At 22.1% G+C, this 14,148-nt stretch overlaps 3 protein-coding genes across 4 annotated transcripts; all 3 read right to left on the reverse strand.

The window, feature by feature from the left end:
* Positions 1 to 127: 127 nt before the first annotated feature.
* Positions 128 to 2,083, reverse strand: LOC127288644 (uncharacterized). The gene is made up of 4 exons (XM_051316241.1): positions 1,733 to 2,083; positions 867 to 1,172; positions 570 to 772; positions 128 to 494 (listed from the first exon to the last, which is right to left on the reverse strand). Exons 1-4 carry the CDS (start codon positions 1,929 to 1,931, stop codon positions 330 to 332), a joined length of 873 nt encoding a protein of 290 aa, XP_051172198.1. The 5' UTR covers positions 1,932 to 2,083; the 3' UTR covers positions 128 to 329.
* Positions 2,084 to 2,183: 100 nt separating this feature from the next.
* Positions 2,184 to 4,163, reverse strand: LOC127288590 (4-galactosyl-N-acetylglucosaminide 3-alpha-L-fucosyltransferase 9-like). The gene is made up of 3 exons (XM_051316132.1): positions 3,565 to 4,163; positions 3,240 to 3,394; positions 2,184 to 3,179 (listed from the first exon to the last, which is right to left on the reverse strand). Exons 1-3 carry the CDS (start codon positions 3,742 to 3,744, stop codon positions 2,255 to 2,257), a joined length of 1,260 nt encoding a protein of 419 aa, XP_051172089.1. The 5' UTR covers positions 3,745 to 4,163; the 3' UTR covers positions 2,184 to 2,254.
* Positions 4,164 to 6,749: 2,586 nt separating this feature from the next.
* LOC127288693 (uncharacterized) lies at positions 6,750 to 8,910 on the reverse strand. Of its 2 annotated transcripts, none has more exons than XM_051316317.1 (4): positions 8,679 to 8,910; positions 7,933 to 8,197; positions 7,538 to 7,743; positions 6,750 to 6,954 (listed from the first exon to the last, which is right to left on the reverse strand). In XM_051316317.1, exons 1-4 carry the CDS (start codon positions 8,679 to 8,681, stop codon positions 6,829 to 6,831), a joined length of 600 nt encoding a protein of 199 aa, XP_051172274.1. In that variant the 5' UTR covers positions 8,682 to 8,910; the 3' UTR covers positions 6,750 to 6,828. The 2 variants fall into 2 exon arrangements, with proteins under 2 accessions (XP_051172274.1, XP_051172266.1); XM_051316309.1 differs by having other exon boundaries at positions 8,769 to 8,909.
* Positions 8,911 to 14,148: the final 5,238 nt, after the last annotated feature.

Raw genomic sequence — 14,148 nt, forward strand, 5'->3', positions numbered from 1 at the left:
TAACAAAATAATATGTAAATTTTGAGGTTATGTGACCATGCTGGGAGTTAATTTTTGTTAAAAAAAAAATACAATTTTAGTATAACAATATTTAATCTATGTGAGTGGGCAAAAACTACGTAAACAATTTACATTTTTGGCTATTTATTTAACAAGTTTAATATAATTATGTATATATATCACAGGTACAAATAGAAAGTCGTTTGTGCAAAGAAATGATTTTCTTTTTAACGACGTACATTGCGGCGATTATTCGATAATTACAATTTGAATCCATTGTTCGTTTATAATTTAGGAAAAATTTTTGAATTAATATATTATAATAATAATTATTCTATGCTTTCAAGACTATAAATACATACAGGATTTTTTGTAATCGGATGAATAGCATTGTGTATTCCAAATCCTACACGTTTTTTTAAAAATTCCAAAGTTTTTTTCGCTAGAAATCGATTATTTTCGTGAACAATGGGATTATTTATAAATTCATCTACCTGAAAATTAGAAAATTGTTTTTTTTCGACTATTAAATAAAAATAATTCTTTATTATTATTATTTTTTTTTTTACCTTCATCCAGGTGCATTCAGAAATTTCTCTTTCGCATTTTTTTATATCAAATGTCAATGGAGTTAAATAGGCAATCATATAAATATCAGAAGAATCAAAAGCACATTGATGTGCATGTCTAAATGCAATAAGACATTTGAAATTAGTTTGAATTCCTGTCTCTTCTAAAACTTCTCTTTCGGCAGCAACATTTATATTTTCTCCTGAAATTAAAAAAAAAGACTCGTTTTTTTTTATATATGGTTTAATTTTGCAAAGTGTATTTTGTTAAAATAATTTTCTTTTTTTTTAATAAACCTGGTTCTACATATCCTCCAGGTAATTTCCAAGTTGGTTGTTTTATATATTTTTCTTTGATAACGAGAATTTCATTTTTGCTTTCGTTATAAACAAATCCTCCAATTCCAAGATTAGTATGAGAATAGGGTGGAATATTTGATTCTTGATCTTTAGGTAACCATCGATATAATGTCACATAATCCTCTTTGGCATGATGGAATTTGAATCCTTCTAATGTTAAAATTGGTACCCATTCTGCTTGTGCCAAATTAACACGAAACCAAATTGTACGTCTTTTTTCCTCTAACCACTTGCTTAATGAAGCTTTAAATTTTTTATTATTATTATTATTTTTATTATTATTATTATTATTATTTTTATTATTATTATTATTATTATTATTATTATTATTATTATTTAAATGACAATTTTTTTTTTAAATATTATTCTACAATAAATTTTCAACATTTATGAAAAATAAAATACACAATTAAATTTTTATTCTCTTCTGTAATTTGCCTATTGAGCATTGTCTTTGATGTTTTTTTTTTGTCAAATATAAACTAAATTTTCGTTTGTAGTAAATATTAACATTGAAATGAAATATAGTTAATATAAATAAACAAAATAAAATATTTGTTTTTCAAAAACTAATTATATTTTATTTAATTGAATTTCGTTTTTACTTTTGGCTTATAATTTTTTAAAAATTAAATTTTGCGCTAAACCTTTAGACTCAATGTACAAGCCTGCGCACTGTGTGAAATAGATTGTAAACAGTCAAGAGGGAGAGAGAAATAGTGACGTATAATAACCAGAGTGTAGAAAAAAAATTGTGTATTTTATTTTTTTTAAAAAAAAAAGTCTTTAAAACGAATATTTACCTTTAAGTCGATTTGAAAAAATATCCCCTTTACATGATTCTTTTGTTGAATCAACTATTATTCCATTATAACGATCCAATTGACCTTCAAAATATTCTTTATTCATTTTTATTGAATAGAACCTTAAATTTTTTAATAAAATTGTTTGCTGTACAATTTCACTTAATGTACAACGAATGAATGTTGTTATTTTAAACATGAAATTTTTCACCTCAATTAAGTTTATAACACATAAAATTCACTTTAAATATTAAATTTCGATCATACATTTTGTTAACAATATATAACGTTCACAATGACAATCATTACGATTCGCTATTCAGTCTCTCACTGGCGTATATAAATTCTTTACGTAACGCTATGACCGTTCTTTATCATTAGATTTTCCAGCATTAGATATTAATCTTTCTTTTTTTCTCTATTATTTAAATAAATTTTTTTTTTTTTATATTAAAAATTAGAATTTATTAAAAAGTAAAAGTTATTTACATATTTTTTTTACAAAATAATATTATTTTCTTGTCATAAATTACAATCTTTTGATTTATTCCAAAAATTTTCAATATTATTATAAATTTTTTTCTCCATTGAATTATAATTAAGAGCCTCACATGCTCGACAATAATGTATTGAAGAACTTCCAAAATAGCCATGTTCATTAATAACACGATATTGTTTACGCCACATATGATATTGAATATATTTTTCATTTTCATTTAAATATAATAAATAATTAACTAATGAAAGTGGACTAGAAAAATTATTAACATGTAAAAATGAATTTGGTGGTAATAATTGTTGACAATCATTTATTGATGCTCCCATAATTATTGGTATTGCAAATTTTTGATAACCATTCCAAAATACTTTTTCAGTTAAATATTGTCGACAATTAGAATTTTCAAATGATAAATAAAATTTATAATTTTTTAATATTGGACAATCATTTTTAAAATTAGAAAAACACACTGTTTTATTACCATTTAAACAATGACCAAAAATATCAAAATTATTGGCAAGTATTTTTTTTAATTCACGTATATAATTCCATCGATTATTTTTACCACCACAATTACTTGCCAATATTGCCAGGAGTTTTTTTTTTTTTAATAATTTTTTATAGATAAACGTTTCATTTGTTAATATCGTTGATAATTTTATTGTTCTTCCATATGGTACGGGAATATCACTGTCCATTCGATAAGTCATTGTCCAATTAAAAAGATTATTATAGTTGGATAATTTTTGTGATTTATAAATAAAGGTATTCAATGGTGATTCATCAGTTAGAAAAATCCATCTTTGATTATAATTTTTTCTTATTACTGGTAACTCATTAACATTTTTAATACGATGAAGATGAAATATCACAGCATCTGCTTGTTCTATATCTGTTGAATTGTATGACAATCGACATTGAACGGAACAATTTTCCCAAGGTGAAAATCTAAGAAAAAAAAGGAAATTTATTATTAAAATCGAAAAAAAAAATAATTTGAAATTTTACCTTTTTGATGAAAATCGTTTGATATGTCGATTTTCTAAAAATGGTCCATGTTTCCATATTAAAATTAAATGAAGTTTTGTTTTTGTATTTTTATTTGGTGGAGGACTTCCTTCAGGTGAAATTAACCATTTTCCCAATTCAGACATTTTATTAATCTACAAAAAAAAAATAATAAGAGAAAAATTTTGAAAAAAATAATAATTTGACACTTTTTGGGGAAAAGTGTAAATTAACAAAAAAAAATCCATTATTTACAAATTAAAAAAAAAGTTCCTCAGAGTTAGAAATAAAAATTTTAATTATAACTTTAATATATTTTGCTCACCTCATCTGTAGTGAAGTTTTTTTTCATTTCAAAACTAGTAGAAACTTTAGGTTCATAATTAAAATCAAGCGATGAAGTTTGATTAGTGTTTTGTTTAATTAAATTAAATTTTAGAAATATATATGTTACAATACATATTGCACAGAGAATTTTAAATAATTTGACGTAGCTCAATCTCATTTTTTACTTTTTATTAATTTTTTTCGATTTTTGAAATTATTGAAATCAACGAATAGACTTTTTCATATACTCATCGGTCAATGATTGGCAATCATCATTGACAAAATTATGCGGGCAACCAATAAATAAGCCAATGTTAAAAATTTGAATAATTAAAAAAATAATTTTATTTTTATTATTTTTTAATAATTATTATTTTATTTTTATTATTTTTTAATAATTATTATTTTATTTTTATTATTTTTTAATCATTATTATTTTATTTTTATTATTTTTTAATAATTATTATTTTATTTTTAATAATTCAATTATTGAACCAATCGTTCATTTCCCATTTAAATGTATGGAGTCACCTTTAATTTTTTTAAAATGAAACACGAAGTGAAATCAAATGTCTTATTTTAAAATAAATTTTCCGTCTTAAAAAAAACATTTTTGTTTTTTTAACTTTTTGAGAACTTTAAAAAAAATATCACAAGCATTTAGTTTATTTTTTTGTTGTTGTAAATTTTACACTTTTTATTGTATTTATTATATAATTATATTCTTTTTTGTACACTATATTATATTCTAAAAAAAATTCTACTAAAATTATATTCTATTATCTCCTAGATATGTTATCCTATGTAGATAATTCGTATATAATTTTATAGATCCTCTGATAATAATTCAAATAATAATAATTTACAAATATACTCTTCATTAAAAATATGCGAAAACATTTTTTTTTTTAATTTCTATTATTTTTTAAAATATTCACTTATTTTATTAATTAATTAATTATTAATTAATAAATATTTTAAAATACAAAAAAAACACTTCACAATATTTAAAAAAAAATTCTTAAAACTCTTAATTATATAAATAATTAAACAACTAATATCACAAATGAAAAATATGTCTTTTGGCTACTATGATTAGAAAGCAACTGATCGCGTTATTATAAACTATATTTATATATGTGTATTTGAGAAAATAATAATTATAAGAGAAGGAAAATAGAACTCGAGGTTTATTGCATGAAGGAAAGGCGATAACAACAAAGTATAAATGATAGTTGGTCCCGATTTTCTTGGTTAGCCAAGCGTTAATTATTTGAGTAGTGGTAGAAAAATTATTGTCCTTAAATTATTTATAAAATTTAAAAAAACAATAAAAAATTTTTTTATCGCGAAAAAAATTTTTGTCAATACTTGCAAAAATAATGTAAATATTGAGAATTATTTTTTATTTTGTTAGTAACAAAATTTTATTTCTTAATTTTATTATTATTTTATTATTATTTTATTATTATTTTATTATTATTAAAATTTAATTATTTAAAAAATTTTTTTTTAATTCAGTTTTTATAATTTATAATTATCATTGTTATTTTGTTTTCTAATTAATTTTCTCTATATTATTTTTATAAATTAAGGAAAATTTGCATTTGAATTATATATTTTGTGCGTATATTACTATTGATGATGATTGTAGAGCTACAACATGATTTATCATTTATCTTTGATATACTAATGAATCTAGATGGCTAACTCTTGACAGCAAATATCCGGACTTTCATGATATAGCACTAGGTGTCAGATGGGAAAAGCGTTTTTTTTTCATTCATTTTTATTAAATATAACAAAAAAAAATTAAATATTTTTTTTAAAAAAATAATTAATTAATTAATTATTTTTATTGAAGAAAGTTCAATAATACGAATTCAAGTCAGAATTCATTTGGTATCAATAGTGACTTTTTATAAAAGTGTGAAAATTCGTGTATTATTATTATTATTATTATTATTATTATTATTATTATTATTATTATTATTATTATTATTATTATTATTATTATTAATATTAATATTGTTGTTATTATTATTGATTTTGAAAATTGGTTTTTATATAAAAATAAAAAAAAATAATTATTAATCCAAGTCAAAAATATCGATTTGATGACATTTGATAATATTATATATCCTAATTAACTTTAATTTCCGCTGGTATATATATAACTTCTGCAAGTGAGTGCTTTAAGATTCAAAGTTCTTTTAAGAAGTTTCATCTTGCCAAGAAGTACATTTATGAGAGTCATTAATAAACTGCATCTCTCGTTGCATTAATCTTGCAACAGTTGTATTTGACTAAAATATTAAAAGAGAAAAATTTTCAATTCGAAAATGTGTTTCAATTAATGTTTGTCAAACAATATTTAAACTCGTATTAACATTTTCAATATGTCAACAAAATAATATATAGGATATAATTTTCACAAAATTATTATTGAATAGCTTGCTAATTGTCATTTAAATATAATTATATTTACTTCTATATAATAAATATAATAATTAAATATTTAAATAAAAAAAAAATAACAATAATATATTAATGAAATAAAAGAGTAAATAATTGTATTTTATATTCTTAAAATAGAATATAATTTTTTCGGATATAAATTAATATTTTTATGACTATTTAAATGTACATTCTCTGAAAACTTATTGTACAATATTTTTTTTTTTTGCCAAAAAAAAAATATTCAGGAAAATACCAGTACTTTTTATTTAAATTAACTTTGTTAATAATAATAATAATAATAATTTGTTGAAATTTTATCTAAAAGTTTACAGAAGAAGATAGAAACTTTATTTTACAGATTAATGATCGAAGTGTGTAAAACTTATAAAGATGCTTATGAAAATAATATTCCGATATAAACTTTTAATTAAAAACAGTTTATAAAAGATAGATTAATATTGATTTTGTGTCAGCAAAAAAGTTAAAAAGCAATTGTAAACAAAGATTAAAGTATATTTTATATATTTCTTTTTATTTTTACTTCAAATAAAGTAGCTGTCAATATATTTTTACAAAAGTTCAATATAAAAATTCCTTTGAGAATTCGAGAACTATTGCGCTAACACTGACAGAAAGTACATACAATTATTTTTATTCTTTTCGAAATTCTAGACGCATGAATCTCATCAAGTTAAAAAGAATTGGTTTTATAATAAAAATAAATTTTACTCAGAATTTTATTTTATTAATTTTTTTTTTACGTATTTACACCCATACATATAAGTTTTTTTTTTTTTATATATTAAAAATCGAATTTGTAGCCATTTCCGCTAACTTTTACACGAGCAACAGAAGGAGCGACGGAATAAGCAATTCCTAATAAATTTTGTGACGATTGTTCTTGTTGTAATTGCATTTGCTCAGGAATCTGTGAAAAGATTTAAATGACAAAATATTAAAAAAAAAAAAAAAAAAAAAAAACATTATTTAATAAATATTTAAATATATTTAACAAAATATTTAACAAAATATTTAACAAAATATTTAACAAAAATCTTTATTTAATAAATATTTAAATATATAAATTTAACAAAATATTTAACAAAAATCTTTAGTATTTAAAATACAATTCATAAATTCTGAATTCACATTTTTGAAATAATATTTCAATTTATGTAGGCAGAATAAAATCAAAATTGTTATTAAAATGAATACAGAAAAGAGATTAAAAAAAGAAATTTAATATTTTGAATTGAATTGAATTAATTAAACATCATTTAATTCAAACGATATAGACAAATATAAATTATTATAATTATAAATTTTTGTTTTTTATTATATTATTTATTTCAAAGAAAGGTAAAAATAATATTATTTAATAGATTAAGAAAATTAAATTAGAAACATTTTTTTAATGGAAAATAAAAAAAAATTAAAAAAACAATTTTTACTGATATGTAAATATTGTTTTCTCTTTTTTTTGCATTAGAATATATTTTTTAATTATTTACCTGAAAATTCTGTAATTGCGCTTGTTTAAAAGCCAAATGTTTGGTAAATTGATCTTGAAAGATAGAATCAGTTTGAGTATCCATTGAAAATGGAAATTGTTGTTGTACTTGTTGTGATAATCCGATAGGAGCAAAATTTTGAGACAAATAATAAGGAGATAGTAGTTGCATAGAAGTTGTTGAGATAGGAACATTTGACAAATATCCTATATTTAAAAAATATATATATGAAAATTAATAATTTATACGCGATTTGTTTTTGTTGAAAATTTTTTTTTCCTATAATTATTATATTATTATATATAATCATTGAAATCTCAATATAAGGAAAAAAATTTATATAAAGTAAATTTTTTAGAAATTTAAATTTTAAATAAAACTTAAAAAAAAAATACCTAAACCAGGATTTTTATATTTAAGTGCTTGTGCCACATTTGGTTGGACTTTGTGGATTAAATGAGGATTTCCAACACTTGAACTGAATGTTTGATGAGAACTTGGTCCATGAAAGGCAAATGATGTTTGCGTTAATCCTGGTCTCACAAAACTAAATGACGCATGTTGCTCAGCACCACCCAAAATATTTGTTTGTTTAATTCCATTTACTGAAATTTCTCCTGATACTAATGTCAGTATCAGGCAACATAATACGATGCGAATCTGTTGCATATATATTTTTAATGTAATAATTATTTTATATTTTTTTAATTTAATTTTTAAAAAAAAATTTTAATTTCAAAATAAGATTCAAAATAAAAAAACATTGCATTTTATTTTAATACTTAATAATTTTTCATACGTGCAATTAACAATAAAGTTCAAGAAATATTTTTTATAAATATTTTTATATAATATTACAAAATTTTTAAACACGCAAAAAAATGTTATAAAATAATAATAATAATAATATATAGTAAGGAAAAAATTTCATTTTAAATTGCCGTTGAAAGTAAATTAATTTTTCACTGTGAATATAATAATAAAATGCAGAAAAAAAAAAATTACAATATAAAGTGAAAAGAATGCTGCTATTTTAATTTTACATTCTCTGTGATAGTTTAAAAATGATATTTCTTAAATACTTGAATTATTTTTCATTTTAATGTGCGCAAAAAGGATTTTTATTTTTTTTTTTATTTACCATTATTTTATTTTTAAACTTTCTTTTTTTTTTAAAAAATCACGATTTATTGTGTATACGCAATTTAAAATTGTATTCACAATCACTCACCGGCATTTTTTTGCGGTATACGTAAATGAAATAGAAAAATAATCACACTTTTATATCGGTTTGTCACTCTCTCTGATCAAAAACATAACAGTATTTCAACTTTAAAACTTCGCTTACTGGAGTTATATACCACGGAAGCGTTTACTTCAAAACGTGACCAGATTATATTTAGATTGAAAATTATTATTTATATATATATACTTTCCCTTTGACATTAGTAATTAAAATTCAATCATCAAACAGTGTTTCGAAATAATTATTTTTATTTGTTTTGCGTGAATTTTTTTTTTCGGAATTATGAAATTTTTTTTTTTATTAATTATTTATTTTATTAAATAAAATTAAAATTGTTTTTAAATTTAATTTATAAATGAAATTTAAAATGTTTTAATTTTATTATTTGGATAAAAAGAAAAATAATTAAAATATAGTAAAATGTTATGAAAATAATTACTTACATTTTCTGAGTGGATTTATTGAAATAAATTGAAATTGAAATAAAATAAAGGTCGAAAGTAAAAAAAAAAAATTCATCAGAAAATAAACATATTTGTTTTTTATGAAACAGTTTTTTTTTGTAATTTTTTTTTTCTAATTAACAAAATTATATTTTATGCTATAATTATAATGTATATAAAGAGAATTGAATTTAAATGCATATGTCAAGTATGGCTAATGTGAATTAAATCACGCGCAACTGTTTGTTCCCAAACTTATTATTCGACTTTCAATCATGATTCTAATAATATATCAAAGGAAAGTTTATATGTCCCATTTAAATTAATAATTAGATTCATCGATAAAGTTTTGGTTTTGATAAATTATTCTGAATAAACCATAATATTACATATATTAAATTCTATAATTATAGAATTTAATACACACTAATTTAAAAGTATCAAATTGATACCAAAAATATCAAATTGATATAAAAATTTGTATCAATTTGATATTTTTGGTATCAATTTGATACTTTTAATTTTGTGTGAATATAATACTGATAGAATAATATAATAATGAATAATAAATAATAATAAATTTATTTATATTTAAAATTAAAATTAAATTTAAAAATAAATTTATTTATTTAAAAATTACCGGAAATATTTATTTATATTTTATTTATTTATTTAAATTTATTTATTTTTCATAAGAGAAATATAAAAAATAATTAAATTGATTAAAAAAAAAAAAGAAATTTGTTATTAAAACTCTTATAATTTCCACAGCAAAATATATTTTATATTATTAATAACTTGTGATATTTTTTTTCTTAAAAAATTATCATCACACTGGGAGGTAGATTAGTGTACCACGACCAAGTTAAATGTCTCTATTAGTATATTATATAAAGTGAATGGTTATAGATAATAGCTCTCTCTCGAAGCAGGCTCCTCGTAAATTGCAAAATAATGCTTTTGTGACGCGATAAAGATATATAAAAGCTTTTATAAAGAAAAAAAAAATATATCCTGTTCAAGGACATTTGAAATTAAAAAAAATTTATTAACAAAATTGTAAATGATATTTAATAATATATATATATTGACTGTTAAAAAAATATAGCTTCAATTTATTTTTATCTCCCACGAGAAAATATACAAAGAATCTATTATATTTTAATATAAACTTTTTTTTTTTATTTCTGCAATAAATTCTCAATCTCCCCTATATCTGATATGGGTGAAAATTCCTGAAGTGGCCCCCTATTTGCCAAAGGTCGAAATTTTTTATCGAAACTTCACAAAAATGTAGTTCCAATATATTTAAAAACATCCCCTAAATTTTTTTGAAAAATATCCATTTGTTTATTTTTTATAAACAATTGAAATTTTATGCATAACATTTTTCAAAATTGCATAACTTTGACAAATATTGACGAAATTTTATTTTTTTTTTTTTAAATTACTGATGAAATTCTAAACTTTTTGAAAATAATTTTTACAATTTTGAAACTTTTCATTTGTTATAAAAAAAAACTTTTTTTTATAAACAAATTAAAAAATAAACGTGTTCTGGATGAGTATTTTCAATTTTATAAACATAGACTTGATAAGAATTTATTGAGGATTTATTTAAAAAAAAAAAAAAACGGTAATGTGGAATAGTTTAATAACAATGAATTTTTTTTAAAGCGCGCTCGCACCCCGTGCAACGCGTCTGAACACGTTGCACAGCTTTGTTACGCCTTTGCTGTGAGTACACTGTTTTAAAAAATTCCATGCTTTTTAATAAGCGTTACAAATTTAAGTTTTATATATTCGATATTTTATGGTATTATTTAAAAAAAACAATTATTTTTTATTTATAAGGTACTAAATGTAATAATTATAAGGCTTAATGTAACTCGAGAGATAACGCGTTGAGCCCGCGAGCTACCGTTTGAGAACTTTTTTCTTAAAACGTCAAGTTTAGAAAAATATACTTTTAAATGATAATAAACAGTTTTAATAAAATTTATTTTATTTCTTGTTCAAACTAATTTTCAGTATTGTCTGGTCAGAAACTAGTACGTCCATACGACTAAATAGTACAAAAACAGAGTTTTCCTTATTTTGAAACAAATTATATAAATTTTTGAAGGAAAAAGTCTTTTAGTGTAGTGAAAATGCCTAATCCAAATAAATGTTGTAACCCTTTACAGAAAAAGAAACATAAGTGTATTTATAAAAATTTAATAAAAGTTACTGAAAATTGGAATGAAAGATTTAAGGAACTTATAGGAGATTACGTTTGTGTTTCCTGTAAAAGTGAATTGTATCGAATGGAAGATAATATAAAAATCAATATATCTCAAAATTTTGAATTTCAAAATTCAGAAACTGTCTCTGATTCTGAAGACGATTTTAAATCAGATCCTACTTTTGTCTGTGATGCTGTTGATAAATCATTGAATATAGATACCATGAATCGCGTACTTCAAGAATTTGGTGAAACTCCTGTGAAAATACGACGTACTTCTAATGTGTCTGATAGTGAGAAAAAAAAACTGGAAGAGAGTTTCAATCGAATAAAAAATGACACAATAGGTAGTGTATGTGATTCTCAAAAGTGCAGTAGTAACCCCGACAGTGAATTTATTGAAGAGATAAAAAAGTTATTTAATATTCAAACAAACCGTGAAGGTAAAATATATGTGCTTACGTTAATTCCTGATTCTTGGAGTATTAAAAAAATTCGAGAATATTTTAATGTTTCTCGACGTATGGCTAGAAATGCTAAAAAACAAAAAAAAATAGGTGTTGGATCTCGCCCGAATAAAAAAAAAGGTCGTTCTTTGGATCCTGCCATTGAACAAAAAGTTCAAAATTTCTACTTGTCGGACGAAGTTAGTCGTATTCTACCTGGTATCAAAGATTTTAAATCGTTCAAAAAAGACGGAGTTCGGTACCAAGAACAAAAAAGATTATTATCAGGAAATATCCGTACATTGCATGAAGAATATGAAAAAAAATTTCCAAATTTAAAAATATCTTTATCAAAGTTCAGAAAACTTCGACCAGCGCAGTGTATCTTTGCGGGTCCAAAAGAAACACACAATGTGTGTGTGTGTAAAATTCACGAAAATGTACGCCTTAAATTTGCGGGTATTAAAAAAATATTAAACGGAACGGAAATTGAGTTAAATTATCATGATTCCTTGAAGAAAATGATTTGTTCAAATCCGGAGTCCGATTGTTATTTACTAAAATGTCCAAACTGTCCTGGAATTAAAAAAAGTTCAGAAAATATGACATTAATTTTTCAGAAGAATAATATTTTGTCTATAAGGTTTGATCAATGGGAAAGTACTGACAGGTAAACAAAATTAGTATTTCATAAAAAAAAACTCTGCTCAATAATTTTTTATTAATAATATTTTTAATTGAAATTTTTAGCTTTTATATTTGTTCGCATTTAAATAAAATTAAATTATATTTATTTCATTATAATTTTTTTATCTAACAGATGTACTCTACAAGCCAAAGAAGAATCATCAGAAGAATTTATTAAAAACTTGACGCGCGATTTACATGTTCTCGTAAAACATGATTTTCTTTCAAAAGTCCAAGCTCAATTTCTTTCTGACACTAAAAATAATTTAGGGGACAAAGAGTATATCGTATGTTTAGATTTTTCTGAAAATTATGCTTGTCGTCTTCAAAATTCGGTGCAATCTGAATATTGGAGTACAAAGCAAGCAACTATTCATCCATACGTTACATATTATAAAAAAAATGGCGAATTAAAACATAAAAGTTTTGTAATAATTTCTGAGGACTTGGAACACGACAGCTCTGCTGTAAATTTATTCAACACCAAATTAATATTTTTCATGGTGAAGTCTTTTGGAAAGCGAAATATTAAAAAAATTCATTATTTCTCAGACGGAGCCGCTTCGCAATACAAAAATAAATATAATTTTATAAACCTTTTATATCATAAGAAGGATTTTAAAATTGATGCCGATTGGAATTTTTTCGCTTCAGCACATGGCAAAGGGGCATGTGACGGCATTGGTGGGGTTGTAAAAAGAAATGCTTATCGTTCAACCTTACAAAACCGAAGTGAGGAAAAAATTACGGGACCATTATCGTTATTTAAGTGGGCAAAGGCATATTTTAAATCTATTGAATTTGATTATTGTTCTAAAGAAGAACACAAAACTCATGCCAAAAAACTTGAACAGCGATACTTAACTGCAAAAACAATAAAAAATACTAGGCAATTTCATCAATTTGTGCCCACTGGAAAGAACGAGATAAAATGTAAAATATTTGGGAAACATGATGAATCAGTTACTGTAAAAATTATCTAAAATTAATGTTTGTGTAAAAAAATTATATTACTTTATTTAACAATATGTAACAAACAATAAATAATTTACTAATACTCAATTTATTACTTTAATTTTAGACCACGGCTTCTTAAAGTCACGGTATACGCGGGCAGTGCAGTGTGCAACGTGTTCAGGCGCGTTGCACGGGGTGCGAGCGCGCTTTAAAAAAAAATTCATTGTTATTAAACTATTCCACATTACCGTTTTTTTTTTTTTTTAAATAAATCCTCAATAAATTCTTATCAAGTCTATGTTTATAAAATTGAAAATACTCATCCAGAACACGTTTATTTTTTAATTTGTTTATAAAAAAAAGTTTTTTTTTATAACAAATGAAAAGTTTCAAAATTGTAAAAATTATTTTCAAAAAGTTTAGAATTTCATCAGTAATTTAAAAAAAAAAAATAAAATTTCGTCAATATTTGTCAAAGTTATGCAATTTTGAAAAATGTTATGCATAAAATTTCAATTGTTTATAAAAAATAAACAAATGGATATTTTTCAAAAAAATTTAGGGGATGTTTTTAAATATATTGGAACTACATTTTTGTGAAGTTTCGA

The sequence above is a fragment of the Leptopilina boulardi genome, unplaced genomic scaffold (assembly GCF_019393585.1).
Source record: "Leptopilina boulardi isolate dan_hultmark-lab unplaced genomic scaffold, ZJU_Lbou_2.1 LbouV2_123, whole genome shotgun sequence".
In the NCBI taxonomy this organism is placed as follows: domain Eukaryota; kingdom Metazoa; phylum Arthropoda; class Insecta; order Hymenoptera; family Figitidae; genus Leptopilina; species Leptopilina boulardi.

Coding starts and splice junctions, on each gene's coding strand:
- LOC127288644 (XM_051316241.1), bottom strand. CDS start 1,931: ATGTTTAAAATAACAACATTCATTCGTTGTACATTAAGTGAAATTGTA. Junction 1,173..1,732: donor TTTTTCAAATCGACTTAAAG/GTAAATATTCGT, acceptor AAAAATTTAAAG/CTTCATTAAGCAAGTGGTTA. Junction 773..866: donor TGGAGGATATGTAGAACCAG/GTTTATTAAAAA, acceptor TTTTAATTTCAG/GAGAAAATATAAATGTTGCT.
- LOC127288590 (XM_051316132.1), bottom strand. CDS start 3,744: ATGAGATTGAGCTACGTCAAATTATTTAAAATTCTCTGTGCAATATGT. Junction 3,395..3,564: donor AAAACTTCACTACAGATGAG/GTGAGCAAAATA, acceptor TTTTTTTTGTAG/ATTAATAAAATGTCTGAATT. Junction 3,180..3,239: donor AAACGATTTTCATCAAAAAG/GTAAAATTTCAA, acceptor TTTTTTTCTTAG/ATTTTCACCTTGGGAAAATT.
- LOC127288693 (XM_051316309.1), bottom strand. Junction 7,744..7,932: donor ATATAAAAATCCTGGTTTAG/GTATTTTTTTTT, acceptor TTTTAAATATAG/GATATTTGTCAAATGTTCCT. Junction 6,955..7,537: donor CGCAATTACAGAATTTTCAG/GTAAATAATTAA, acceptor ATCTTTTCACAG/ATTCCTGAGCAAATGCAATT.